At 41.1% G+C, this 27,448-nt stretch overlaps 3 protein-coding genes across 14 annotated transcripts in view; 2 read left to right on the forward strand and 1 right to left on the reverse strand.

The window, feature by feature from the left end:
• The window catches only part of LOC122567668 (protein similar), a 37,699-nt gene extending 23,303 nt beyond the window's left edge, over positions 1-14,396 (forward strand). For both annotated transcript variants that reach the window (XM_043726475.1, XM_043726473.1), the window contains exons 8-14: positions 7,006-7,525; positions 8,161-8,395; positions 9,216-9,562; positions 9,808-10,049; positions 10,126-10,271; positions 10,395-10,909; positions 12,985-14,396. In XM_043726475.1, the coding sequence (XP_043582410.1) occupies positions 7,006-7,525; positions 8,161-8,395; positions 9,216-9,562; positions 9,808-10,049; positions 10,126-10,271; positions 10,395-10,909; positions 12,985-13,311 (2,332 nt within the window). In that variant the 3' untranslated portion in view covers positions 13,312-14,396. The remainder of the gene's footprint in view (positions 1-7,005; positions 7,526-8,160; positions 8,396-9,215; positions 9,563-9,807; positions 10,050-10,125; positions 10,272-10,394; positions 10,910-12,984) is intronic.
• A 152-nt stretch (positions 14,397-14,548) lies between these two features.
• Positions 14,549-16,585, forward strand: LOC122567879. Its single transcript, XM_043727005.1, has 2 exons — positions 14,549-15,165; positions 16,028-16,585. Exons 1-2 carry the CDS (start codon positions 15,003-15,005, stop codon positions 16,582-16,584), a joined length of 720 nt encoding a protein of 239 aa, XP_043582940.1. The 5' UTR covers positions 14,549-15,002; the 3' UTR covers position 16,585.
• A 2,513-nt stretch (positions 16,586-19,098) lies between these two features.
• Positions 19,099-27,448, reverse strand: part of LOC122567671 (synaptosomal-associated protein 25) — a 28,729-nt gene continuing 20,379 nt past the window's right edge. For 9 of the 11 annotated variants that reach the window (XM_043726484.1, XM_043726490.1, XM_043726482.1 and 6 more), the window contains exons 6-7: positions 27,026-27,299; positions 19,099-24,320 (exon numbers count right to left, since the gene is read on the reverse strand). In XM_043726484.1, coding sequence (XP_043582419.1) covers positions 24,258-24,320; positions 27,026-27,299 — 337 coding nt within the window. In that variant the 3' untranslated portion in view covers positions 19,099-24,257. The other 2 variants (XM_043726487.1, XM_043726481.1) reach the window with 1 other exon arrangement.

Below are 27,448 nucleotides of genomic sequence, written 5' to 3' on the forward strand. Positions count from 1 at the left end.
ATCAGCGTAATTTACTCGTCTGCTTGTTATCGGTCAGTTATCGCGTACATCGTCGTACGATTGAAGCACTTTCGGATAGAGAGAGATAGATAACCGATCCAGTGACAAAGCGTGGTCGCGTGGAATTAGCTCGTGTATCGCCGGGTAACAGCCAGAACCGAACGATCGAAAGAGCGGAATCGCGATTTGCAAATCGAACGGTTGAATGAGGAACGGGTGACGCGAGGTTGACTCGCCGACGCACACGCTCGCGCGGCCGTTGCAGCAAATGCAGCAAGCGCGATCTTCCGAGCCAGTCTCGCCAGTGCGAGTGCAACGTTTCTGCTGTTAGTGTCAGTGCCAGTGCCAATCGGGCGTCGTTCGGACATTTGCCGGAACAGTCACGTCGGGAGATCGCGTGTTCGCCTCTGTCTCGCGCCCGCATCCTCTTCTCTTCTCCCATTCGTCTCGCTTTCCTTTTCACTCGCCTCGATATCGCTGCCTTTTCGTTTCCGCTCTTGATAGAGATGTTCGAACGTAACTCGGTGCTAAGAACTCGGTGCGATTTGCAATTAAATCCGGGAAGTTGAAACGTCGGATGTAGACTCGGAAGATGTAGATTCGCAAAGATACCGTTTACAAGCGAGTATACTGCAAGATCGTTAATAGCTGTGATACTTCTGATTCGATGAAGGGAAAGGAGCGCAAGTTGCAGTTAACAAGAGGATCCTCCTGTCTCATATAGATTTCTCTGAAGTTTACACACAAGGTATCGAAATTCCCGGAATCGCCAACAGGTTTCCGAGACCGAAGTACCGCTGTAAGCCGCGAAACGTCAGATCAACGTGACAAAGCGCAGGAACGAGGAATCGCTCGTTATTCGTCGCGATTCTTCGGTTCTTATTCATTTTTGTCCCGCGTTAAAACATCCGACGATAGGCGAGGGACAGCCGAGAGAGAGAGAACGATCTCTCGGATCGTACGATCGATCAATTTTCACAGGAAGGGTGGCTGATAGACGAGCGCGTTGATCGTGGTTCGGTTCGTTACATAACGAACCGCTATTCAAACGGCAAACCACTGGCAAACACACACGGGGAACGCAATTTCTTCTCGCTGTGTATCGGCTGCGAAACCGGACACTACACGTTTTTTTTTCTCCACCATGTAATATTACGTTTTTCCTCGTAACGTGAACAAACACGTTTACGTCGTCGTCCATAATCGTGACGATCTTCAGCTGTGGACGTCAAACGCGCGCGGAGGCTCGTTCGTTGTATCTCAGCCAAAATCCTTGCCATCGCGTTGACGAGTTACGAACGTTATTTTCGCGCCTGGTGAACGGACGCGCGCGCCGTGTTTTCCGCCTCAAGGGCAGCCCTCGTTAGCGCCTTGGATCTTAGGAAAACACCTTCAAACCTCGCTGGTGATAGATTGGATATTGGATGGCTAATGGATACCGAGTTTGATCGCAGCCAGTTGCTGCGAATCGTTCGTCTGAAAGCAAAACGTCTTCTCTCGTTTGTATGACAGAATCCTAACGTATATCTCCACAACTCCAAGTTCCGATAAGACAAGATTTAAAGACGAGAATTTCGTTAGGACCCACTTTCACTCGTACCCAGTATCTGCCTCGTTCCCCGGGCTTCTGATCTCGTCGCTTTGTCCAGCCACTCACTGAATCGTCCTATTGTTCTCTCGATCGACGTCAAAGCGAAGACAGAGCACGAATCCCTTTTCTTCGGGGCGAGAAGCGCGAACGAGGCAAAGGCCGCGAAGCAGAACGCGTGTTGTGTCCGATTCGTGCCAAAATCATTGGCAAAGCAAAGCCCTCCTCTCTTTCTCGCTCTCTGTTCGCTTCTTGCTTCCCCCCTCCCCCTCCCCCTTCGGGACACACATCGCAAAGAGAAACGAACAGCAGTCGAGGGAAAGAGCGATTGACGCGTGGGCGACAAATTTTCCGCGCAGGGATGAGGATGGTTGACGTATAGGAGGAATAGAAAAACAGTAGGGGGCCATGGGTATACCAGATGGAAACCGAAGAGAAGAGGGGACTGATCCCACGTGCTCGATTGCACAAGTAACCGGGCGGTCGGCCGTCACTCTATTTTTAACAATACCGGCCGCATATTTAACTTGCACCTAACTCAACCTAATCGCTCTTTCTCTCTCTATGCGTCTCTTTCTCTCCTAAATTCCCTATCGTTTCGTCGCACGGTTCACATGACCGTTCGTCGTTTTCTCTGTCTAAACGTTCAAACCCGCGGATTCTTGTCGTCACTTCCCCTGTCAGAGAGAGATGGGCCATAAATTTGGGGCATTGCCTAGGTGGTGGTAGTGAGTCGACGTGTACCGTGTATGTAAACTACCGTCATCGAGCACAAAATTATAAAGTTTTCCTACCATTGAGAATAATGTACAGTGGATACTGAAAGCGCGTCTATTCTATATCGAATAATTAGGTTCGGGATTATGAAATATCGTTTAGTAGTTTAGCTTCGTACGAGTACGCAAACGTTTGATGGTATGAAAGTGATTCCTTAGAATTGAAGGATATGTAGTTAGCGAATACAGTCTTTGCAACGTATGCTGTTACAAATTATTTCGTTATACGTAATTATTACAAATTAGACCGGCGGAGAATCGCTCTGGTACGTCGACCTCTCTCACATCGAAATTTTTAAACGAAAGTCAATTAAGCGTCGGAGATGGAAGAACTTTATGGATAATGATCTACAGAAAACCGTGGCAATGTTCGACGCGAATAAAACAAATGCTGAGAAAAAAGAACTCGGGAGTTTCGAATTCGCGGGTCGAACACCTTGTCGCGAAGTGACATCATCGTGTACGAGGTCGCGCCGTTTATTTTCCTACTTGAGCGGCTCGGCAGAATTCATCTCGCTCGCCAAACTCGAAACAGTCGAAGACGAACGAACCGTGGCCAACTAAAAATAAGCCCCGCTCGAAGCCGCATTTTTTATCGTGCAACGCGCCGTTATGCAAGTGAATTCGCGGGCCCGCGATCGGTCGGAACGGCTCACGAAATCCTACGCTCCGAAACCTCGCCGCGCCTACCGGTTCGAGTTCATTAAGCTTGTTCGCTCTACGATAACCAAACGACCCAAAGATCCCGGGATTTCGTGAATTTTTCTTTAATCTCGAGATTACTCTGTTAACCGGGTCATTTTTTAATCAGAGCTCTCGTAATCATCGAATACTTTAGAGATTAAAGAGAACATAGAAGTTAATAGAGACAAATTATATTTCATATTGAAAACGATTTAAGTCTGCGTCAATATAAATTACGATATAACGTATTGTCTGGGTCGTTATTACCAAATAATATTCTCGTCGTTACAAAGCTTCAGAAATTTAAGAAAAACACGAAAGAATTATCATCGATGTATGCGACTCTTCGTTTTATTTCCCTTTTTTCTTGACACATTGAAAGATCGTTTTCTCTTAATAAAGAGGATAATAGAAGAACATATCGGAAAATGGAAGGAATTTCTCCACGGAGAAATTATTATTTGTTTGAGGATCTTAGTTACGAGTTTTGTATCTCGTTTTTCTCCGTTAACGGGTTGACAAAGGCGGGAAATTCAAATTGTCAAAGGAGAAGAATTTGAATGGATAGTCACGCGACTCTTTATCTTTATTTCTATCGCTTCTGTATTTATGAAAGAAGCCACGTTCTTCGCTTACAAGCGTAGGTATTCCCGTTGAGATTCTCTCGCGTGATTTGCACGCAACCACGAGGCGACTGCGACGACGCTCCTACCGTTCCACGTTTGGGGTCCCGCTGGTCAATTTGCGACAATTACCGAGCCGTTGTGACTGGTTAAAGTTAGTTAGTGCTCGACTCGGCCTATACTGTTGTATACGGTAACGCAGCGTCAGACGTCTCACCGCTTCCCCTTCAAACCCTTTGTCGCTCTCTCTCCTTCTCGTCGCATTTAATTCATTAAGGAACAACGTTGCATTAACGCAACATTTCGTTCGCAGCTTTTTCTTTTTAGTCGCTCTATGTCATCAAATTCTTTCCTTTAACGTTCTGGATATAAAAAGAAATTTCAAATGTCCGACATATATTTTTATACAAGTCGCCTTATTTTCATCGTTCAATCGTCAGCGGTGAAATTTGGATATCTAGTTTGGAAGTTTGCAACAAGCGTGCACTGTTTTAGTGCGGTGTTTCGTTGCGCTTAGTCATTGATCCAGACAGCGTGAAGTTTCCGATATTATTAAAAGAGATACAGACGATATAAATTATACTTATCGCCTTGCGTACGCTGGATAAATTTCTCGCAGAAGCTTAAAGGAATTTCCTTCAATCTATGAGACAGCTTGTACGTCGCACGAACAGCTCGACTTCTTCAAATCTCACGAAACAGTAGACTGTAGGCGAAAGAAGAAAATACAAGGAAGTGAGGGAAGAAGTACGAGGCAAGTGTTCGAAATCTCCTTTCACAATCACAATCCAAAATTTGGTTATGTAAATTGTAACTCGTAATCATAATCCAGTTACATAAATTGACGGAAAACAACAAATTGCGCATGAAGCGTTATGTTTATGCAACGTTGATTCTTAATAGGTTAATGAGTTAATCCTTGAACTGTGTGGCGTGCCCTAAGGAGGTATCCGCTATGTGTAGTTCTGTTATCAGCGAGTTTAACATCGAGATCAGAAATTTGATATCTGTCCTTTCGTTTTAAATTTCTGCAAATTATCTACGCAATTGTAAAAAACGATTTCGAATTTTTCGTTTTCGTAGTCGAAGATCCACGGTTAACGAGTTCTTTTCTACCCTTTCCTTTCTTTCTTCTTCTCTTTTTTTTTCCGTCCGTGAAAATTGACGGCTCACACGCGTTCGATCACGCTCGTCGTCGAATCGGCTGCTAGCGCTAGCAGCCTTAACCTTCGCGATAACCTACATCGAGAGCAGAGAGGCGAGAAAGCCACGGCTGCTCGCCAGAGATCGGCGTGTGGTCGCTTTTCTACGATGTCCCTGACGCATTTTGGCCGATCGAGGTGTCACTGTAACATTAGAATCGCTCGACGCTCCTCCTCTATCGTACTGATCCGTTTTCCAATGAACAACCAAGCTTATTTCGCTCGCGGGAGAACAATTTGCAAGAATTTAACGGCGTGATCGAGTTTCGTAATGATTACAATGTGCAACTTCATCTTATTTTCGACACGTAGTTTTGTCATATCCGATTGGACGATTCTTGTCTTTATCTCGAGGTCGTGAAACATACTATAGAGATTCGAACGTTTCGAGATAGGAGAAAACGACGAAGATCGAATTTGCATCTTCTCGTGCTATACCTAATTATAGATATAGGTATAGATGTACATTTCCCAAAGGTTGTTCGTCGCTTCGAGTAATTATTAGGTCGATAATATACGAGCCACTCGGACGTCAAACTGACGAGCAACTCCATCGAGGTTAGTTATATTTGGCTCTCGAAGAATTAAACATCGGTCGTAACTTGTCGATTCTAAAATCGCAAGAAACTTTTAAAGAACGGATCTGGTTAGTTCGACTTCCCAGTGTGGCTCCTATATTTGTTTCGTATTCTCTGTTTGTAAATAGGACGAAAATAGGACGGATATATAAGACAACCCAATAAAATCATTCCCACTTATATAAATATGAAAAACAAACTGGCGGGCACAAGGAAATTGCCAAGACGACACTTGAGTCTCCTCTGTAAGATCAACGAGTTACGAGGACGAAATTATCCCAGAGATTGTTCGTCTTCTCACGTGTGACGATTAAAATTCGCCAGAAACGAAAGCATTTTGGTAAGAACGGTATCTAGAGATGGATTTTGGCAGGCGTCTTGTATTCAAGTCGTCACGCGATTTCTAAAGCCATAAAATCTGGCCGTGGTAATGGCAAACTCGAGGATCTACTTCGAGTCAACTGCTGCCATTCGCCTGCATCTACACGAAAAGAAGAAGTACACGTTCATTGAGCTTCGACCCGATCGGTCGGTTGGTTCCATGTTGGTTCGAAGGAATTCGCTTCGTTCCAGCACGCGTTCGCAGCTTCCCGGCCGATCAAACGGTAATTGTTATGCAAGGGGGGCTCGCGAGCTAAAAACCGTGGCCATGTGCTTCGCTCTCTCGCGTACGAGGGTCAGGACCCGAACGAACGAACGAACCGGAGTACACGAGGGGGGAACACGAGCGGTGCGCCCGTTCGAACGTCTAACTAGGCCGTCGAAGACGGCTAGTACCATCTCAGTTGATCATCCAACCTATTCGCGTTCGAATAGCATAAGCCGGTCGTTCTTTGGTACGTTTCACATTTCCCTCAAGACCCTGGTAAACGTGGTTCTTGGTCACCGTGATTGGGAATTTTCGCGGATTTCGATCTTTCGTCGACCGATCTTTCTTTCTCGATCGTTAAGGAGTGGCAGTGGTACGTACTTTACTTTATAGCGCAACGTTTCGTACGAGTTAACTCTCGGTAGAGGGTGGATAATTTGTTGTTACGATCGTAGAATGTACGGACGTGCCGGTATATTTGTGTCTCTCGGAAATATTTGTCAATTTTTCAATTTCATTACACAAGTACGCGATTAATGGTCGATTCTTAAGCGACGAGTGACTCGCTTCCGTAGGATCGTTTATCGCAAAAGCTGGCGTAAACGAGAGTGAATTTCGCTTTGTATTTTAGAAGCGCTATCTAATTTTCACTGCGGCAACTAAGAGAATATCATACAACAAACGAAAGCTGTTATATAATTACGTAATATCAGTTGAAATCCCTTAGAACGTCGGTTCGGAATAGAATATGAACTTGCGAGGCAGTCTGACCGGCAACTGTCGAAACTTGGAAAATAAGAAACATAATATCGCTGTATGAACCGAAATTCACTCAGACTTCATGCAAGAGTTAACTATTAGAAAACGCAGGTTTATTAAATGAATCGAGAGAGAAAGTGGTCACACGTAGAAACAGGATCGTCGATGGCGCGGCAGTTTCCACCAGGTAGGATTTCTGCTTTCAGCGGCGTGGAACGCGAGGATGAGGTATACAGCGCGCGGCAGCTCGCAGCACGTGACAGCGAGGAGGCCGTGAAGCCGGAGGAGAAACCGGCTGCCACGAGCGACGTTGTCCAACTTCCATCTCTTCAAGCTACCACAAAGCTTCGTGTTCGAGTGCAAGTGAACAGCAAGAAGGTCGAGGATACAGCGCTCGAGGGGAACCAGCAACAGTTATCGTTACCAGCTACAAAATCGAAACCAACGACTACCGGCTCTTCCGATCGCGCAAAACCGTTGACAGTGACCAGTTCGATATTCCGCACGGCGGACAACAAGGCGAAAAAGGAGCCTGTTCAACTTCAGGACGGCTCGCGGAAGGATAACACCTTCCCGAGACCGGTCCAGTCTACAGAGAAATCGTTCGTCGGTGTACAGGCTTTGAAAGAATCGCTGGAAGAGTCGCTGAAGGAGAACAACGGGCCAAAACGGAAGCAACGGTGCCGCCAGCAATCTGTTGCTAGCCGCGCTCCGTTCGTGTTCCAGGTATAATACGAGGAAGGAGAATATAGCGAGTCGCCACTTTCTTGTTCGTCAGTTTCTTTATTTTGTTGCTCGGGTTTATCGTAGAATTAGCGTGCAACTTTAAAAAAGAAACGATTTACTTCTGTAGATTTATTGCAAAGATATAACATATAAGTAATAGTAAATTTCAAGGTAAACTTAAGAGGAACAAAGGTTCGAATGATATCTCTTTTATCTGATTTTTAATTCTGCGGTTGATCAATGTGGCGTCAGAGTGCCTCATTTATTGTGTCACTCTATTAGGTCTTCAGACAATAGAAACTGTTACTATAAGAAGTTTTATAAAATTGCACGTATCTTATGAATGTGGTTTAGTTTTGATCGATTTGGACTTGATTTTTAGTTGGTTTATTCGCATTACTAGAAATTATTTTTATCCTTCCGAATAGATAACCATGGCCTGCGATACATTTTATATTAATTGATCGTTAATTGCTCATTGATTCATTGGCCATCCAAAGCTGTGAACGATAGCCACTGATCAATTTTACGACCTCGTTATATTCTTCAAGTATACGTTTTGTAGAAAAGGGTGTGTGTTCACTTTGAGAAAGAGAGAGAAAGGAATTTTGGAGTTGATGGAAATGATCTTCTAGGGCAAACCCGCGGTGGAATACGATCCGGAGACAACGGTTCGTCAGGACAGGCCACACGTCGTTACCAGACACCTGTTCGCTTCTATCGCGACACAACAACAACAACAACAACAACAAGACCAGATTACCTGCAGACCACCGCCACAGACAGCGACAGCGAGTATCTTCGCTCCTCGTACCGAGGACATGAACAAAGGCTTCTTGACTTTCAGCGAGGATCATCCAGGCCTTACGAGTGGGTGTCATTCATCTCTTCCTTCGTATTGTTTCGCAACGAGTCTTGTTTTTCCTCGTCTTGTATCTTTACATTTCACTCGTTTGCCTATCTCTTTAAACTCGTTGCTATTCGCGCAATAATCGAGAGATAAATGTCGTAACACGCGACTTTGGTCGATAACGATGAAGAGTATGAAAAGAAAAAGAGAGAGAGAGAGAGAATAATAATTAGGTGAGGGAGAAGTACTCGTTATACAAGAAAAACTTCGTAGGTAGACAGTAAATCTTGCCTATCACGCGAGATACGATATTGCGAACATCAACATTTAGTATCAAATGATGAGCACATGGAAACAGCATGATAAGATTATATTTGTTAATTTCTCCATTTTTATATAGTGGCTAAGATTTCAATATTACTTGGTCGAAGAGAAAAACGATCTGCTGTGTAAAGAGATATATTATCTTTTAGAATTAGATAATAAATGTAAGAAGTTTCTCTCTTAAAAGCAACAAAGTAGCTAACGTTATGACAATCAATTTTTCCTTAAATGTTCAAGAATAGATAGATAGGTACATAGATAGATATACAGAAGAATAGACAAGAGCACGTTTAATTCCTAAAGCAATTGAAACGACAGATTAGATAATATGGAATTGCTGACAATACATAAACTTAACTTAAAAATTGCTTTTTTATGAAATACAGAGGATACGTCTTATCGTGTGTCTTCGCTTCAATTTTCGTATAGAATAACCGATATTTGTTATAATACGGAAGTAAACAACGGTCGGTGTACCCTCGAAGGTATTTGAATTTCATCTATGGAATGTTACAGTGCTGAAGGACGAACCGGAGGATCTAACACATCTGGCGCCTACACCTGGCGACGTATGCGTCCCCCTCGAAGACACGCCTTTCCTTACGGACATGCTCGACGAGTTTATTCTTGGCAGCGACAACTATTGTCCCTTACTGAGCCCCGATGGAACCCTAGCACCTGAATTACGCTCCACAGATTTCACCGACTCTCTCAAAGATGCCGAGTTGGGAGACATCTCGAGGAGCAAGGATCTAGGGGAGTCTCTGGCCGATAGCGATCCGTTCATGTACGGAGATTCACCGAGCAGTCCATGTAGCATCGATCCTAACGCGGTTTCACCGCCGCTCACCAAGTACCGTCAAGTGAGCCTATTTACTCGATTCCTCCAGAAACTTGCAGACATTACACAAATATTCTCAGATCTCCTCAAATATACTATGAATATTGCCAAATATTTTCAATTACTTGCAAATATTTTCAAGTATTTCCAAGTATTTCCATACAACGTTTCCAAGTGTTTCCAAGCGTTGCCAAATATTTCCAAGTATTTTTGAAAATCGTAATTGTAGTAAAAAATTGCTTAATCCCGTTGTGTATTATATTTCAGAGTCCAGAACGAAGTATAGATTCGTTGGGTAGCCCGACAGGAGGTAGCGGTGCGGACGGTTTATCGGAGGACGAGATGTTAATGTTAGGCCTGAATGATAGTATAGGCGACGACGAGTTGGAATTTAGAGCCCCTTATATCCCAATGTCGGATCAGGACGAGGCTCTGGATTTACTTATAAGCAATGATATGGTTATGTGGAGTCCGCCACAGACGACAGATCACAAAAGTTGTCTAAAATGGTACGAAATGATGGGACGAAAATTATAATTACGAGAACCAGGACGAGAACCGTGAATCTTTATGTATTGTTTACAGGACGTTAACGGAAAAGGAACAACGAACGACAGATTCTAGTTTAGCGCAGTTATTGAAAATGGATCAGGTCGTCTCCAGAAAATACAACGACCATGGAGGAGGTTTGGTGAACCCAGTACAAGTTCTCGGTCAGATCCCTAGAAAGAGTAAGTCCCTTCCTCTATCTACTAGTACAACTCTACCAATATCAAGTATGAAACCATTAAGTTTCTTCTATCTGGATGACTTAAGGTTTCGTCGAGAGATTGATTATTATTATCCTGTCTCAGATATAAATCTAGATAACTGCCATTGGTCCTCCAAAATGGATAGACCAACGAAGCGTATTCACACTGCCTCCGTAGACGCAGGGAACGACAATAAGCGCATCAGATGTGACGAATCCGCGAAATGTAGCGGTCACCTTAGTCTAGAGGATCACCTGTTAACAAACCAGCAGCCGTCTTCGAGAAAATCGTCGAACTTGGGCAACAGTCAATTGTTGCGTCGCCTGGTGTCTCAACAGAACGTTCTGCGGAATAATTTCGCGAACGAATCGTACGACAGTACGGTAAAAGGTCGACAGAGCGTTAATCGGTTAGGAGGGAATCTGAATGCGGAGGATGGCGAAGGAGACAGTGGCGGCGGAGGAGGAGTTAACGATGGCGGAGGAAGAAAAGTCGAAACGAACGAAGGAAGGTGTCGTCGAAGCGGCGTAGAAAACGGCGATGCGATCAGTCAGGTCTCTCAGCGGAATCCGGCGTGCAACAGCGTGCTAATGAATCTCCTGGTATCCGGCTGCGACGTGAGTGCGGGATACGTTTGTTTCGCGAAACCGAAGTCCTCCAAAAGCATAGCGAGCACGTGAAGCAGGCGACTGTTCGAACTCGCGATCGTTTTACGATATGTCTTCTGCCTGGAACGTTGGGTCTTTCATAGGTCGTGAGCCGCGTTCTCAGCGTCTCAGCTATCATTGCCGAGTTAGTTCCAGTACACGAACGTAAATGAAACATCGCGTCGCGATGGGTCGACCGTCCACCGATCTCACGAACGTTCCTTACGTTTGATCGTCGATCGATTCTTTTTATCTTTCTTTCTTTTTTTCTTTTTTAACTCTCGACAATGTTTCGCGACAGTCTGAGACAGTTAGAGGCGATATTTTCCGAGGCTGAGCCGATCAACCGATAAAGGATTAACGCGAAGAATTAGTTGGCAGTTCACCAGACGATGCTTCCGAACTTCGTGTAATTTTTCTCGCGATGCGGACAACGATGGATTTACAAGTTTCCTAGGAAAGTTACGATCGCGATACTCGATTCGGTACTCGAAAATATGATCGCCGAGAGAGTGAGAGAGAGAGAGAAAGGCAGAAAGGAAGATCGAGTGAACGAGGGGTCTTAAGCGAGAAAGATAAAGAGGGAGAATATTTAGAGAGTCGAGGTGACGAAAGTACAAAATATTCAGGACGATGTTGATAGAGTACAGAGAACGCGCGCGTCTCCCGTGTCTTCGAAGGATACACGGGGGATCTGTTAGACGAGACGAGAGATGTAACTTCGCTCGGCCGTAGTTCGTTTAACCGTGTCGCTGTTTAACGTCACGTTATGTATTCTACTTCAAAGTATATAAAATTGTTGATTGAAGATTGTCCAAATACATTGAACATTGAACATCGAATCATCTGAACTGCTGCGTTTCGTTTCCTCCTTTCTCATCCTTCCGCTCCAATCGCCTTCCATCGTAGTCTTGATATTATGCTACGTCCACGTGCTGAGTATACCAAGCGACGTTTCAACGAACGATACTTTTGCTTCTAAACGATGTATCATGAACAACATCGAAGAAACAATCGATCATTATCGATAATGCTAATTATTGAATCTTTTTTTACATCTGTCGGTAGTGACGAGATTATTTTCAAAGATATTGCATCGATTGCTTTGCGTAATTTGAAAAAGCGAATAACGTTTAACATACTCGATGAAATATGATTTCGTTGCGTACGAAATTTTTTAGAATTTATGACAAAAATTTGTGCGTTTCACATTTCATTTATCAATATATGAATCATTGTTTTTACAATTTAAAAAAGATGCTAGTCGATTAGAAATGTGTTGTTTAGATCAGGGTCTGTACCAAAGCTGACCAATCTGTATGTATTTTAAAACTTTGAAATGATCGTGTGAATGCAAGTAACAAGTACAGAAGTAATATTTTCTATTTGACTTCTTTCGTAGTTAGAAATGTTTCCCAATTTCCTAGTCTTTCATACGAAACGCAGCAACACGCTTTCGAGACCGTGACGCGTTGAAAAACATACAACATTGTGAAGACATGCTCATATTTGGAGGGCTGAGGTTTATTTTCAGAATAAATAAAAAGAGAATATTTGACGTTGAATCAGTAAGATGGAGTCAGGACTCGTGTTGATTCATATGTTAGCCTCGTATCTTTATTTTTAATAAACTGCGAATTTTTACCCAAATTTATATTTTTAAGAACACGATATAGCCTTGGCTATATATAGTTTATTACATGCATTTTGCCGTCATTGAAATCGTTCTTAAGTGCATAAAAGTCCGCATTTTGTCCATTAATACTTATCCTTTAATTACAAAATTTTAGTTAAAAGACATTAAAAATAAACTGCAGTAATTGGATTATTTCTTATCTCAAAGTTACCATTCCTTATAAAAGTATATAATTATAGCTATCTGGCTAGCATACTGACTTCATCCTATCAGTTACGTAACGTGTTATAGTATATTACCCTCGCGGGGGGTTGATTAAAATATCAAGAGTCACGCGATATTTAACGACACACCCATCATACTCTTGAAATCTGTGAACGAAGGATAATGATTGGTATAAATTATTTAGGAAAACCTAATGGACTCGCGGAACGTGCCGTCCATATACCCTAAAAGCCTGATGTCTCCACTGTCTGTGAACCTGGAGAACCACCAAATGGTGCCTCAATGTCTGGATTCCAGAGGGTCTAGCGTATCCTTCGACCAGCTGAGCCCTGCTGCAAGAAAACAACTATCCAACAATACATTTATAACCGGAGGATCAATCGAGTCGTCGCCATCTTCACCGATGATGCCATTCGAAAATTTCGATTATGATACGAGTATGTCGACTAGTGGTTTGCTTCAAGTGGAACCGGACCTATTTGGAAGTCTACTGAATCGGAATCTCGTTTAAGCGTTCGTGTTTAATCCGAATACAAGTCGACTCCGCAATCGAGTTGATCGGATTTCGTGAGGATTAAAAAGGAGAGGATTAAAAAAAAAGAAGAAGAAGAAATGCAATATCTAGAGCGAGATAATAGAGGATCAGTTTGTTACGGGGCAATGAAATGCTAAAGCGACGCAGCTGGAGATGATTCAGGGTGTTTATCTTGCACGATTTGATAGCGCGTATCGTGCAAATATATCAATATTTTTTCATTGGTAATTGTGCTATGTATAACGTACCGTATGGATTCGTGATGATAGTTTTTCTTATACGAAAGTGCCAATGCATTTTTAGGGCGTTAGCCGTTAAGTCTTGTAGTATAAAGGATAATGAGAGAACAGATCTACCTGTGTGGTATAATATTGTTTTATGAATAAATCGGACCGGGATTCGGTTCGACTATAATAGAGCATAATTCTCTCTATATATAATGATTTTACCTCATTCAGACAAATATATTCGAGTCCACGAGTTTCGCTGTTCATTGATTTGGATTGTTGATAATTTGACGATGCATAGAAATTCGAGGCAAAAGAGAAGACGATGGAGGATATTGTTAATTGAGAGAAAAAATATATGATATATATATACGATAAATAAGATGAGGATGTGTGAATGTGGAATACATGCGGCACTCGTTTTCTATATTATAGCCGATTGATACGGCATTTATGGCGAGCTGATAGCGTTTATCGCGATCCTTGTCGTCGTTGTTACTGTTTTTTATAGTTTTTAACGAGGCCAACCCGAGAATCGGTTGTTATTACCATATTATCGTATTATCGCTCTGTGCACATGTATTAAGAAATATTATAAATTCTAAGGTAACATACATATATATATATATGTATATTTTTACTTATTCACTTATTGATTACGATCACTATAGTAATGTATAATTTTATTACTTTACTATTATCTCTGTATTTTTATTACCGTAACATCTATGGTTATTACTACTAATCCTATCTATATTACAGCGTTGATATAGATCAATATTATCATGAAAAAAAAGTGTTATAAGTAAATAAATAAATAAATAATCTTTCTAATATTTCACTATTTATCTTATCTGTACCGTTTAAGGCGTTAAGAGCGACTAATGTAGACCAATTCTAATACTCAAGAAAACAAAATGATTCATTGTCTAAAATATTTCAGCCTTTATAAGCCTCATTTAAGTCTTTATAACTATTATAGACAAAGTTTCATCTCATACGACCTTTGGTTTAGTATTATCGCTCAGCAATAATACCGTCGTAATATCGTTAGTTGCGACAGCTGCAAACAATCATTTTTCTACTCTTTGTCCGATTTAATTCCACTTGATCAATTCCATTAATTCCTCAATTTAAGAAAGATGCGCTGCTATGAATTTTCATGATAGCCTAGTAAGAGATAAAACGATATGACGTGTGTCAAATTTTTAATCGAATATATCTTGAAATTATTAACAATCTATATCAAACTTGCAGTGCAAAGATAGCACCGAAAGAAATAGCATTATCGCATTGCACTTCAGGTTTCAATATCTTGGCAATAAAGCAACTTTGTATTGTAACCCTTTAGAGGAGATAGTTAGGGAAATCGTACAAACTATTTACGATGACAGGCTCTTGGATATCAATGAAGATCATCCATCATAAAGCGAGCGATACATGGGCTTAGTAAATGCCGTTTGTTGCTGGCCCTCCGTGAAAGTACTCTACTGTATTGTTTTTTCCATGAATCTGGCTGGCCTTTTAGCCGTCGTTCTGGCCATTCTCTGGGCCGTACGATTCGAAAGAGGCTTTGCCGATTACCTGAATCTTATCACCCCTGGTTAGTCCACGTACGAAAACCATTTACAACAATGGATAATAGTCGTTTGTAGAAGAACTGCCTTTAATTCTGATTCATTTCATCCTCCCATTTTGGGAGATTTTCCGATTGTATTTCGTAGCAGTTTTCTAAAATACGGCCTTAAATCTGTCGAATCTTTTTCCAATTTAATCAAGTATCGAGCGTTTATCTATGGAATTAGCGATCGTATAAATGATACACAGAATTTCATTTATCTGAACTCGTGGCGATAAACATATAATCGAAGTATATTAATTCTTCCTACTATCTATTATTTTTCGTTCACATAGCGAGAGTCGATGTCCAGATAAGAACATTTAATCAGCTGGGCTACGGTTGAACAGAAATTAACTGAAACATAATTTAGATAAATGGAGTTCTGCTGTACATTGAAATGCACTCCATCGTCAATGAATCAGGGGAGATTTAGCATATTTGGGATAGCCATAAGTGGATATCGTAATTACAAAATAAAGTTGATGCTTGTTAACGGCGTCCAGATCATTCTTATTAATTACGGCATATAGCATATTAATTACAGATCTCTTTTATTAAAACTAGTGTTTCAAACGGGCGATTTTCTCGTGACTTATGAACGCTAGTTGTATGTATTGACACTGCTGCAATTTTAATATCACCATTATCTCAACATAGAAAAAGACTCTGAACGTTCGGAGAATTATGCATAAAATATCGCAACAAGAATAACTCGTGAAACTAAAATAACTTATTAAGAATGGAAAATGACGATTGAGCTACGAATGATTCACGGAATGCAGCAGAGTCACATTATAATATTTTACCATCGTCAGGCACGACTAGCGCTAAAAAATTCTCCCATTTCTCGATGATGGTCATACGACGAATTTTTTAGAATTCGCTTTTTTTCGATTGTGTGGATTAACGAGCGGATCACGACGAGCAGGTGACGGTCACGTGTGGACCGCGATCATCGTGTCTGCTGGCGTTTGCTGTTCCCCTGCCTATATCCTGGGAATTAAGTGCTGGCTCTACCTGAAACTAGAACCAGCTAGAAACGATTTAGAGGATCAACACAAAGTAGACGGCAACGTAGATCCTCACGATGTGAATCGGCTTCTATTCTTCCACGTGATTGCCTGCCTGCTGTCAGGATTCTTGGTAGCTATTCTAAATGCCACTTACTTGATTCTGTTGAGCGGATTTCAGCAAAAAAGCCGCGATGGCTTGATAGAAGCTATGGAGAAATATGGAATTGACGTCGCTGTGAAGGCGAGGGTGGACGCTCTTCAAACCGAACTCGAATGTTGCGGGGATAATAGTTACGAAGATTGGTTTCGAATTCCGTGGCTGAAATTGTCGATGGAGGGACCTGAGGATATAGAGAACGGTCCTCGACTGGAAGGGCAGTGGGTATAATCGAACCAATTACCATTTATTATTGTTAATAACAAGAATTAAATGGTTAGTGACCCTCGTGCAAGCTAGTGTAGAAAAGGAAGCAAAAGCAAGGTTCTAGCAATAAATATGAAAAATGGTTAAAAGGATAATCGAGGAACTTTCTGAGAAAATGAACTACGAAATTACATCGTGAATCGAGGAAATTGCATTTTAATATTAGTTCCTAAATAGGAACTACGTTTAATTATCGATAATTATAGTGGTCTTGAAGAATTTTTTCCCGTTTTATATTTACAGAATAAATATGAACATAGTGCTTCACTCGGCACCTATAAATGTATTTACCATGTGGCTCCTAAATATCTTTTCAGAATGTTCCTTAAAATATGATGATTGTCGAACGATTTTAGGAGAACGTAGATAATACCATTTAATCTCAGCTTTACCTATTTACTTTTGTCTGTTTTAAAAGGAGCTATTAGCATTTTTAGTAAGTTCTCTTAGTCTGTCTTAATGCTTGAATGCATTGATTGCGTGATAAAGATCAGTACCAGAAGAGCGAGAAGAAGAAACTTCCACGCCCGTGGATGTACCTTTCTCCTGTTGTTCCAATGACATTCCGAAACCTTGTGTTCATCACGATATTCTCAGCCCCAGTGCCGTCTACAACTACGATCCTAAACATTTAACCATCTCCACTAATGGGTGCAGATCGAAGATTATAAGTCGAGGTGAAGTTATCAAAACATACTTGACAGGATATCTTGCTCTTTTATCCCTATATCAGGTACGTGTAAAAAGAATAAAATTAGGAATTCGTATAAAAAAGCACGGTGAAAAGTCTTTCGAGAATAAAGTTCAATGATTAAAAATCAAAAATATTTTTATAAACTTCACATTTGGTTTTCAGGTAATTTTGTCGTACGTGTCTCGATTATTGCAAACAGCCTATAGCAACGAGCTGTACATAGGACCTCAGAAGACTCGTTACCACGTCTGGATATTCTTCAAACCGGAAGATTTACCCGGAAACGAGCGAAGAAGCGAGCGAATGCGTCCTCAGAGAAAACGATCGAAACTAAAGTTAGCCCCTACGTTGTCGAAAAGTTGGGACGAGGAGCAAACGAGTTCGCAGCGTCGTAAAAACAGGAAGGGTAGTATGAAAGTTTTAACGAAGATTCGTTCGAAAATTTCCTCCGTGAAATCGAAAAGCCTACCTGCCATTGGACCTACTTTCTTTTCTAATAATTGTCGAGATAAGAAACGAAGCGCGCAACGGTTGAGAGAGATCGGCGAGGAAGACGATGAGCAACCGGAAGAAGAAACGAGACTTCTCTCAGAACATAAAACGAGATCTGAGGTTGTTATGAAAAAAGATCATCTCTCTGTTTTTTCATTATTATCGGACGATTCCTCGACGAATTTACCACCGCCGCCGCCACCTCCACCTCCTTTTGTACTAAATCTTGATGTAGAAGACGAAGAGGAAGATCAACTTCTTTCCGAAATCGTGCCTTCAAAGTCCTCCAATATAACAAAAGTTAATGTGCCATCGAAACAAAACGTAATTACAAATCAGAACTCTGGCAGACGCATAAAAGTATTAGAAAAATTTGGTCAAATCTGGGAACGCATCGATAGAGGTACTCAGCATAGGGAAAGCGGAGGAGCAGATATTTCGAGTAGCAATTTGAGATACGATTGTTCAAGAAGCGAAGTTCATACAAGGTTAAGTTCAACGGACGTTTACAATAGATTTCGTGGTACTCTTCAGCACACTCTGGCTAGAAGAGAGGCCATTAGAGCTCGAAATGGATCGACAAAACTTTATAGTCCCAGAAGTCGGACGAAACTGGAAATCAGAAGAAGCAATATTCTAGCTAGGATACGAAGCAAAAATGTTCCTCCTTCTTATCGCTTACTGGCAGATTTTGAGCTCCACGCAAGACCAATTTTTCAACCACATCCGATACAATTATCTGTTCCTCCTCTTTCATCATCTCCATCTCTTTCTCTTCTTCCTCCACCTCCACCTCTTTCTCTTCCTCCTCCACCTCCACCTCCACCTCCACTTCCTTCGCCAAATCCGATCAAATGGACCAGAAATTTAGAGAGAACAAAGGCATTACCGCGAGAACAACGCCAATGCAGCATTTGCAATCGTCCAGTCGAGCAAAGCCCCAGCTCTTCTTCTCGCGAATCTCTCGTCGAAGTTCGTAAGGATGCTCGAACATTTTCTGCTTCAGCTCGAAGAAAAGGTCGCGCCTCGTTCTCACGGCATAGGGAGATTCTAAGAGAAGATTACGCGTCTTGGAATCGATCTACTCCCGTTTCTAAATCCGTCCAACGTAGATAACTCGATTCTTCAACTGATTCTCTGTAAAATGTTGCCGTAGTAATCAGTAATGATCATGGTTGGAAGCGAGTTGGATGTAAAAATGTAAATATAAGTAAAAAAGAATAGAGAATAGAAAAACGATACCTGGCAGTGTCACTGAAGATGAGAATTCAAGGTAGAAGAAACAGCAGTCGTACAATACTTGATGGTTTATTTGCCGAGAAGTAAAATACATAGGCATTTGTTATAATAGTACTGCCGAAGAATACTTCTTACGTCTCTGTAATACATCTAGCGACAATACATCAGTACTAAAAAGAGAAAAGCTGATTTTTTCATCAATTTGTCTGTTTACCAAATACTTTACAATGTTCGCGTACTTTCCCTCTATCTTTCACCATCCTTATGTTTTTTCTTTTTTTTTCTTTTTCATTATTTTTCAATATTTTTTCTTTTTTAAGTTTGTTCTAACTTCTTTGTCAGGCTTCGTGGTTTACTCTACTGAATATTCGCGATTTCTCGTCTCGTTTTTATCGTCGCTTCGAAGAATCGGAAAGCGGCCGGCAACGACGAGGTGTTCGACGTTCGTCGTAGTCGAAAAACAAAAGAAATTAACAGCGTCGAGCTTTGTGGTACTCGTCGCGCCGTAGTCGTTTTCGTCTCGGCACCTTGCACTTTTGCACGGTGGTCCCAATTTGTGTTAATAATCGCGATCGTACTCTTGTTATTGCAAACGTTAGACGTCGGTGCACGCAGTTCTCATCGTCTCGCTTTATAATACCGCTCTATACCGCAATAACTTCGTCAGGAGACAGTCGAAAGATAAATTTCGAACGACGAGTTTCGCACGAAACTTCTTAAAGATCGACTCGAGAAAAATTGCACGCAACCACCGTATACTTTACGAATACATCAACCAAATAGAACAATACATCAACAGCGAATCTTCGAGTCGGTTGCACACGATCTTTCGCGAGCTTTCGCCTCTCTCCGTCTTTTCTTCTTTTTTTTTTTTTTGTTCTGTGGTCGCTGCTCTCACAGTTTTCCATTTTATAAGAAAACTGCTGTTCGATTAATCGGTTTATAATTTCATCTCGTTCACTCGATCTCTCATTCACACCGTAAACCATTTCCCTTTTCCGCAGGCTACTTCGTCTATTTTGACCTATCTACGCGTCTATCTACTTAAATCTGCGTGTTCTATACAATTCTGTGAATATTTAAAATTACGCGTACCACATAGACCTATAACAGGTTCGATATGAGTTACTCGTTTCAGATACGAGGGATTATTTTGTAAAATAGGTACATAATATAATTCTTCGAATAGGCGGTGATAAATGTTAACGACGAAGTAACAATACAATATTGCTCGATTCCGTATTGTATAATATATATATAATATTTATGATAATATAACAACATTATCCGCTCGCAAATAAAGTAGATTCTTTCGCTCTCTTTTTCCTCCCTTTTTTTCGTTTTTTTTTTTCCCTATTTTAGAAGTCTACATAAGAAGGGGGCTCACCGCGCTCGTTCCGTAAATATATGCATGTAATATGTTTGTATCATATTTATATATATATATATAGAATCTTTATATATATATATACCTGTTTATAATCATTCGTATATCTTTCCTCTGACAAAGTAAATAATTACGATAGGCCTAACGATCTCGAGTAACAATCACAATCATTATCATCGTCAAATATCACGCACTTGCTCTCTAATATTACTTCCTCTCTCTCCCTCTCATACATCCATTTGCTCTGTTCCTTCGTTCACCAAATTTCCCTTAACATTCTCTCTTTTATTCCTCTTAGTACGTTCGTCCGGCGAAGCGTCCAAGAATTTTTGCAAGCCACCGATCATAACTGCATTACTATGTTAATGAGAAAAGCAAACAAACAAGCGAAATCGAAAGGAACTACTCGTAATATATCCCCTTCCTTCTTTTTGTGCTCCATTCTTAATACAACGCGCGACTCGAGGGCGATACCCTTTACAATATTTATACAATATCATTATATATATATATATGGTTAATTCGTTAAATCCAAAATAAAGTTTACATGAATATATAATAAGTAATACGTGTATCGAAATCATCTCATGCTTATCGACGATATGCTAAATGCGGTGTACACGTATTTTCTTTTTCTCTTTGCCAAATGTGGTCTACATAAAAGAAATCTCTACGCGACAAAATCTTCTCATACTTATTGTTTGTTCACCTTTTTCCTCTCTCTCTCTCTCTCTCTCGCTCGTTCTCTCTTTTCTACGGACTAATTTTGATGCTACTGGGTTTGAGGGATCACGTCAGCGCTGACAGCATCTCTGCTCTCTGTCTCTATGCATTCTCTTAAAGCTAAAGAGGTAAGTGTAAAGATGCGAATACTGTTAAGGCTGACAGCTGCTTCGAGAAACATCCCTTGTCTGCAGCGTTGGATCTAATCCGCGGTAATCACGTCATGTCTATCTCTATTTCAAGTTACAAATTATTATATAGTATTACGCTACTTCTATGTATTTGCAAATTTGCAGTCCTCTAGCAAAGAGAAATGAAAGAAAAAATATCGACTCATTGTCAGAACGATCGCAAACTTATTGCGCGTAAACAACGATCACGGTTCAACAAGATAAAGATTCTGAATAAGAGATAAATGCTGGAATGTGGATACTCGCAGACCGCGAAACAGAAACGTAACCGGGAGAATCCCAGGGCGCCGTAGTGACACGACGTACAATGGATTATTCGTTCATTCGTTCTTTCGCTCGCTATAGTACAAAGTAGAGGTACTTCGCTTCGTGTAAATACAATAATGTACAATCTTTGTTTAAATCTTTTGTCGTATTCTTCTTGCTCTCTCTATCGCATTCGTGATTTCTTTCACTTGGAGTTAAACCTTACAGTGACAAACCCGGCGCGTTGAGCGTGCGCGGGACCGCAAGAAACGGAATCGATCTACGCTCTATGGTGAGTCGACAGATAAAACGATGAACAAAATTCTATCTACACATTTAACACCTCCTTCCTTTCTTTTCTCCCCTCTCGCTTTCTCATTCCGTTTCCCTCTCTCTTTCTTCTAGACTTTTTTCGCTACGATATCCTCTTCGTTGCATTGGTTTATCAAATTCTTCTTCCATTTTTATCTCCGCCTCTCCTTCTCTCTTGTACCTTTTCCATCATTTTGCTCTCATATTTTTCTCCTCCCTTCCTCCTACTCTACACATGGGAGCAACCACTACGCTCTCTCCGCTCCCTTTTCTTCTTCGTAAACATCAACTTGCTGCCGCGCTAAACGTCCTCCTCCGCTATTTACCTCGCCCCGTCTGTCGTGATCCCCTCCGGTTTCTCGTGTTCTCTCGGGAAGCGAGATATTTCGTTGATCGCACGATGTTCGACGTAGAGCGTATGTATCGAGAAAAAGGTAAGCGAGTAACGACCGCTTTCGGGAGGAACCTAATATTATTTGCCATTTACGGGTAAGCTCCCTCGATCCATTCGATATACATTCGCGTTTTCAAACATGGTAATCTCGTACATCATACATATATATCTCGAGGCTGCTCCTCGGCCAGCACGCTCGCTACGACCTACTGCTGCTTGGAATTACCGCGCGACACGCGCGTGTGCTCTGACACACACACACACACACATACACGCACATACACACACATACACACGCATCTCTGGTGTCTACCTACGTATCGATCTACTGTACACGGATATTTTGGTCGTAACGCTAATCGTGATAACAAATTACATGGTATGTATTACCTAAAGAGGGCTCGCTGTGCGTATGTATCGTTCACATGTGCACTCCCACACGCTGTGCGATCTATACTACTCTCCCTTTTCTCTTTTGTATTGTTCGCTGTATATGGCTGTATTCCAGATTTCTCTCTGTATACCTGAACATAGCTACATGTATATGTACCTATATATGTGTATGTATGTATGTATACAGGTTCGTTTGGATTTTGCACGCGTGTGTGTGTGTGTGTAACGATGCAGAGAACTACAGCGTGTGTGCGCTCCCGTCCAACTGACATTGTCGTTTCCTGTGTATATGCTTTTATTTTCGTTAACTGTGGGTAATCTTTAACCCTTAAACAGGCGCGCGATACTTGCGATTCGTTTTTTTTTTTTTTTTAACTAATGGATCTCTAGTATTTGTTGTATTCTGTATTCTTATTTTTGTATTTTCTCTGTTAATAACTCCTCTTATTTTAGAAACTTTTTAGATAAATCGTTAAAAGTGTAAACGCTATATCACGAGAGGAAGAACTTGGATAAACGTGCAATTAAGACGAAAAAATCTTTACACTTTTGTATCCTCTTTTTCATCATTTGCTCTCTACTTTCTCCCTTTCTTATCTTTTCCCTTGTAAACATCTGGCTCGTCTTTTAAAAAACTCTATCGGATCACTGAATTGACTTGACGACGTTGCGTCGACATCTTCGTTACATGTAAACATTATTCGTAAATAAACTAAGTTTTTTTTTTCTCTTCTACTTTCCTCCTAAATATTTCTATATCTTAAAGATGAAAATTTGCTCTCTTAAGGGTTAAAGATGATGTTCGTAAGTACGCCCGAGCAGATTCGCTGAAGGACCATTCGAAGATAGTTGTGAACGTAAAACGGACCGAAAGGAGGAATCGAAGATTCACAATAAAAAAAAAAAAGGTATAATCGCTAGAGAATGGAGCTACTTGGATGATATACTAACGACGGCAATAAAGATACAAGTAATATATTCAAATAGAATTTACTTCTAACGTTCGCCAAAAATAAAGTGCACAACAGGGTAAGATGGTACAATTTATTTCCCAGAACGCAGTAACTCTTTTGACGCGTTGCACGAACAACAATAAATAGACTAACTGCGAGTAAATACGTACGAAAACCGATGAGAACGATTCTCTCTTGGGCGTTTCCTATAACGCACGCGTTTACTGTCTACAAATATACACTATAAATCGAACAGAACGAAGAACGAAAAAGATTCGAACGTAGGACGGAAAAAAGAACATGTAATATAGAAGTTGTATTTCGTTCTTTCGATCGTCTATTTGTCAACTCGTTTGTAATAAAGGTCCACGGTGATTCGAGGTATAAGTAAATCGTAATAAATAAATTGCAAGTACATGAACACGATTAACTGAGAGTAACAACTGATCGTGTGTATCTGTAGCTGATAGCCCTGGTCTTTTGTTGTAGTAGTTGCTAGTGTTATTGTTGTTGTTGTTGTTGTCAATAATAGTGTAGTTGTGGTTGTGATAGTGGTGATGGTAATATTTGTTGCTGTTGGTGGCCGACGGGGTGCAGGTGGTCGAGAGTGGCCTTACTTGAGTAGCTGATGAGCTCGCTCGTTGGCCACCTTTATCCTCGTCTCGTTCGATTCGCCCTGCGTACCAAAAAAACAAACAAACGGAAGATCGTAACTCAAACTTAAGCGTGTATCAAAATCATGTAATCGTCGACCTCGTTTAACTTCGATTATTCTGCGCTCTTTATTCTCTCGCCTCGTCGTTCGTCGTCATCGTTGACTCGTACTACTTCGTACTTGAGCTCGTTCGCTGCTGCGCCCGATTTCCATTCTGATTTAAATTCTGCCCGATTGGCAGAATCGATGCAGTAATCTAGACGATACCGCGGATACTTCGATCGAACACGAGAAGGGCCAAATTGAATATTCAATCGAATCGAAAGGAATACAGCAGCGATAAGAATGAAACAAAACTCGTGCACAGTCGTCACGACAACGACGAGCGTGGCGGCGATACTGTGGGGTTTCATCCGACAAATAAGATTCCAAAAAGATTAGACGTTAATATAAGCGCGTGTATATAGATATATACGTATGTATATGTATAATATACTACATACGGTGTAATCATATCGGTGAAACCAGAGTAAAAAAACCAGCTGGACACAACAAGAAGAACGGTAAAAAAGATAACACGGTTACAAGGGGTGTAAGAACTAAACGACGTGTATAATAATAGGAGATTGCACTAAGTACACGAGATATAAGACACACGTAATATATAAATCGATGTAACCGGAAGGCTCGATGATTTCGTTGTAGCACAAACAGGTGGATCGAGTTGGGTTGACGGGTTGGCGGTGTCCGACCGACGACGAGAAGGCAGAAGAAAGGGTCGTGGGCGTGTGAGCGTACAATATTTTGGAGCTGATATACATATTATATATATATATGTGTGTATATATATACGTATATGTATATATATATATATATTCATTTATTGTTTGACTATTTAGGGCTCGGAGGAGACGGGTACGTGGGCAGAGTGACGCATTTTACTTGAGTAGAGCGTGCGCACGCTGATTCGCCACGGCTATCCTCGTTTCGTTTGACTCGCCCTGCGGATTATCATAGTTTGGATTTGGTCACAGGTGGTATAAAATAAGAGAATCATAAATTGAACGTAAGGCAAGAAGAAACAGAGAAAGAAAAGACAAAAATAGAGAAAGACAGAAAAAAGGGCCAACAAAGCGTGTAAGACACGGTCAGGATCGACCGATAGAGCTAATATTTGGTGCAATGTAATTTTCAATTTGTTTCTTTTATTTTTGCATTTTTTTTCTCGTCTCGTTTTATACATTACTCGTTTCTTATATACTCTAACATATGCTCTCTTTTTTATTTTTTTTTTTTCATTGCTTCTTTTTGGATTTGTGATTGCAATATTGCCGAACACAAAAGACAGCCCGTGAGGGTGGCAAAAAGTCGAATGACGTCGGTGGTGCGATGACGAAGAAGGGGATAATTAAAGGGACGGCTAGTCGTGCGGTGCACGTGCGTACGCATGCCAACGCGAAAACGAAACGATCGTTTATCTACTATTTTAAATAACGACGCGTATCGTATTTTGCTTTAATCGGTCCTTGTAGTGCAATATCTTTCTCTCTCTCCCTCTCTTTCAACAACAATCGTTTCGTCTTCGGTAAATAGAATTTCCGTGCGAATATAAAAATAATGTGTAGGATTTATAGGAGTATATATAGAAGAATAGAGAACGTTCTATCCAGTACGTTCTCATGAAAGGTGAGATAATCCCGACTTAGAAGTCTTCTTCTACGTTGAGGAACAATGACTCGGGGCTGAAGGATACATGTACGAGGAAAAGGGAACAATAATGCTACCAGGTAGAGCGTATACTCGTACGACACGTTGCCCATCGTCGGCGGCCAGAAGTCTTGCAATCGGACAATATCGTCAAAGAAACCACGAATTCTTACACGAAGCCGACTTCTCACGAATCGCCCCGTCTTTATACAGAATACAATATTGCACGCTAAAATCTTTCGCGTTATCTTTTCACCTGAAATCTACCGTGCGCCAGTTTCTCGTTCCAGTAATTCGATTTCAACGGAAAACAAGATTTGGCACGAACACTGTACATGTAGGACGTGTAAGAACTAAAAGGAATTCCCAAGGACACGTGAAACGTCGACCCGACTTTTGGGACCGCGCCAGGAACGAAGGGAAACATGAACGGCTAGGTAGATCGAAGGGCATGTAAGAAAGCGAAAGCGACAACGAACGTGTTGTGCATCGCTCTGAGCGCGTGCATCGTGAGATAAATAATCCACGCATGCTCCGTGGAGAGAAAAATATAGCGGAGCTAATCGTACGTGTTTTCAATCATCATTTCAATCAACAACTCGTTCGACTACTTCAGACCTTCCTCGTTCTAATATCGTTTAGTAAATTGAACAATAATTTTATTATTAAATTATGCGACTACAAAACACAATATTGCAAAAACATAATGCCACATGCCCTTATCTTCCAACGAAGCGTTCTTCTATCAGGTTTCCGTTTCATTTTCATAATATCAAAGCTTTTTATCATTATGCGATAGAAAATTTCATGTACTTTAATCTACTTAATTAATATGTAACTATTATAATAGTCACTTTATAAGAAAATCGTATAGCGAATATGATCATGTTAGATCATGGTAGGTTAAAATATAAATAACTCGAAATCAAACGGATAGAGGGAAGTCTGAAGGTGGACGATTCGGTGACTTTTCTGAACTCAAATCTTTGAACTCGTCGACTGGCGAATCGTCTCCTCACCTTGCGATTAATCCTGTCGATTTGCCGATTCTGATTCTCCAGTTCGCTGCCCATGTCGATCGCCATGTTTCTCAAATTACCGATCATTGTGTTCACCTGACCCATATTCTCTTCCATCTCTCCTTCACGGGCATCGTTTGTAATCTTGGCGATGTAGCCGCCTTGAGGACCGAGTCCATTGCGATCGTCCATCACCCGTTGTGGCTGGTTGTTAACCACCTTGCCGTCATCATTTCCCTTCCACGTGCCTTCATCTTCCTTGAAGCTGGCGCCTCTGTGAAAGATCAACGTTCCATTAGCAAATCTCTGTTATACACAGATAATTGAAAGGAACAAGATACATCGAATAAAGAAATATCTTTCGTATTTTGCTTCAAACATTTTTCGCTTCTTCGTAAAATTTCGAAGTTATTTCAAGATTTG

The sequence above is a fragment of the Bombus pyrosoma genome, linkage group LG5 (genome assembly GCF_014825855.1).
Source record: "Bombus pyrosoma isolate SC7728 linkage group LG5, ASM1482585v1, whole genome shotgun sequence".
Lineage (NCBI taxonomy): Eukaryota > Metazoa > Arthropoda > Insecta > Hymenoptera > Apidae > Bombus > Bombus pyrosoma.